The sequence below is a fragment of the Naegleria gruberi genome (genome assembly GCF_000004985.1).
Source record: "Naegleria gruberi genomic scaffold NAEGRscaffold_738, whole genome shotgun sequence".
Taxonomy (NCBI): Eukaryota; Heterolobosea; class Eutetramitea; order Acrasida; family Naegleriidae; genus Naegleria; species Naegleria gruberi.
Genome location: NW_003162868.1, coordinates 1 through 1921, shown reverse-complemented (window position 1 = coordinate 1921; position 1921 = coordinate 1). Strand labels below are relative to the sequence as shown.

Genomic DNA, 1921 nt, shown 5'->3' with positions numbered 1-1921 from the left:
TTTCAGTTTGAATGACTTTGACAGTTCATAATCTATAAGAAACCAATGTCCATCATATAGGACAATATTATCTGGTTTGATATCATTGTGTGTAATATTTCCTCTTTCCAATAATACAAGTGTGCCAAGTAAATCTTTCACAAATTGAAAAATGTCAATTTGGTCAACTTGCCCATTCCTAAACATTGTTCCCAAACATGTTCCTTTCAGTGTGAAGCAATAATCTGGATTATCACTAGGTAAATATAAACTCAAAATTGATTTTACTCCTTCATGTTGCTTCACTCTTTTGACAATGCAGACCACATTATTAATTGTGCATGATAGAAGAGTTTTACCTCTCGATTCATAAAACACGTTGTAATCCATTACTTTGTATGTGATATTGTAAATATTTGCAACAGTAGGAAAGTTGCGAATTGTTACTTCTTGCAGTTTCTTCTTGTTTATGTTTCCCAAACATTCGGAATGCTGGTGTTGTTGAGTATCTTCATTACACTCAACCATGTCCAGCACTGAATCCAAAGTTCGTTTCATTGTTTTTTTTATTGCTGAGAATCCTATGGATTTCCTTCGTTTGAATGAAACTGTAAGAAAATAAAAGAGCTATTGCTCTTTGACGTTTACCAATTATTAATATTAGTGAATTTAATATTTCACATGGTCAAACATTTATGTTCTCTAATATTTGTTGTTGTGGATTTTAAATATTTTACATCTTTTTGAATAATTTCTTTAAATAGCAATTTTAAATCAGTTTGGTTTTCAAATCTTGTTAACCTGATTCCTTCCTCAAATATATTTTCAACACCATCTCCTTTTATAGCACATGATGTTACTATTTTAGTATTTATTAATTGATAATATTCAATTAAATTAATATTAATTTCATTTTTAATTTTTCAACCATTTCCTCCAAATTATTATTATTAATTAAATCAATCTTATTTAATGTAAATACAATTGGAATGTCATTTGATTCTTTAATATTTAATATTTGTTCGATCATAAATTTTAAACTGTTAATTGACTTGAAATCAAATACATCACAAACAAGTATAAAACATTTACTGGATCGAATACATTGATCTATGTATATTAGATATATAATAATAAAATATATTGACTTACCTCTCAATGTTGAATATTCCTCTGCCGCATCTATTTTCAATATTTAATATAATTAATAAAAAATTGTAAACTATTTAAATACTAACCTGTATCAAATATTTCTATTCTAAATGTATTTTCATCAACTAGTATATATTTCGCATAATCATCTACACATGATAGATCATAGCATAACATATTTCTAAAAAATTGAAACACAATTGATGTTTTACCTAATTTGTAATTTAATAATTTAAATTTGGTACAACATACCAACTCCACCCATTATAGAACATTTAATACTATATTCTTTATCATGTAATTTATGCATATTATATTTAGCATATAAAGTTAATAATACAATTCTTTTTAATTTTCCTTGTTTGATCAATTCATTTTTATACACATTAAATTCGTTCCTTAATTTATAATTAATTGGTAAATAATTTTCAAATAAATTCCAATAAAATTCATTGAAAAAATCCTTTTCTTCATGACAATACTTGGAATACATTAATTTTTTTACAAATTGATTGAAAATTTAATATAATATTTAAATGTCGCCAATATGATAATAAGTGACAATGTATTTCGTAGGGTAGTTTGACAAAAGAATTATTTTCATTATTGGCAATCATCTTGTTGTTATTCCCCTTGCGCATTTTTTTGTGGTTTCGTTTCAAAGTTTAAGTTTAATAACCATGCCACATTCTTTTCAAAAAATCACTATTACTCAATTATTTAAAGGAAATGAAACATTTGATAATTCTAAAGAACAATGCGTTTTGAAGTTTAAGTAATCAAAAGAAAA

The 1921-nt window shown here is 25.3% G+C and overlaps 1 protein-coding gene across 1 annotated transcript; it reads right to left on the bottom strand.

Annotated features, from left to right (window-relative positions):
* Positions 1-871: 871 nt before the first annotated feature.
* NAEGRDRAFT_76969 (uncharacterized protein) lies at positions 872-1441 on the bottom strand (the record flags this gene model as incomplete). The annotated part of the gene is made up of 4 exons (XM_002668074.1): positions 872-1089; positions 1132-1161; positions 1218-1343; positions 1384-1441. The coding sequence occupies 4 exons, from the start codon at positions 1439-1441 to the stop codon at positions 872-874; spliced, it is 432 nt and encodes a 143-aa protein (XP_002668120.1).
* Between the last annotated feature and the right edge of the window lie 480 nt (positions 1442-1921).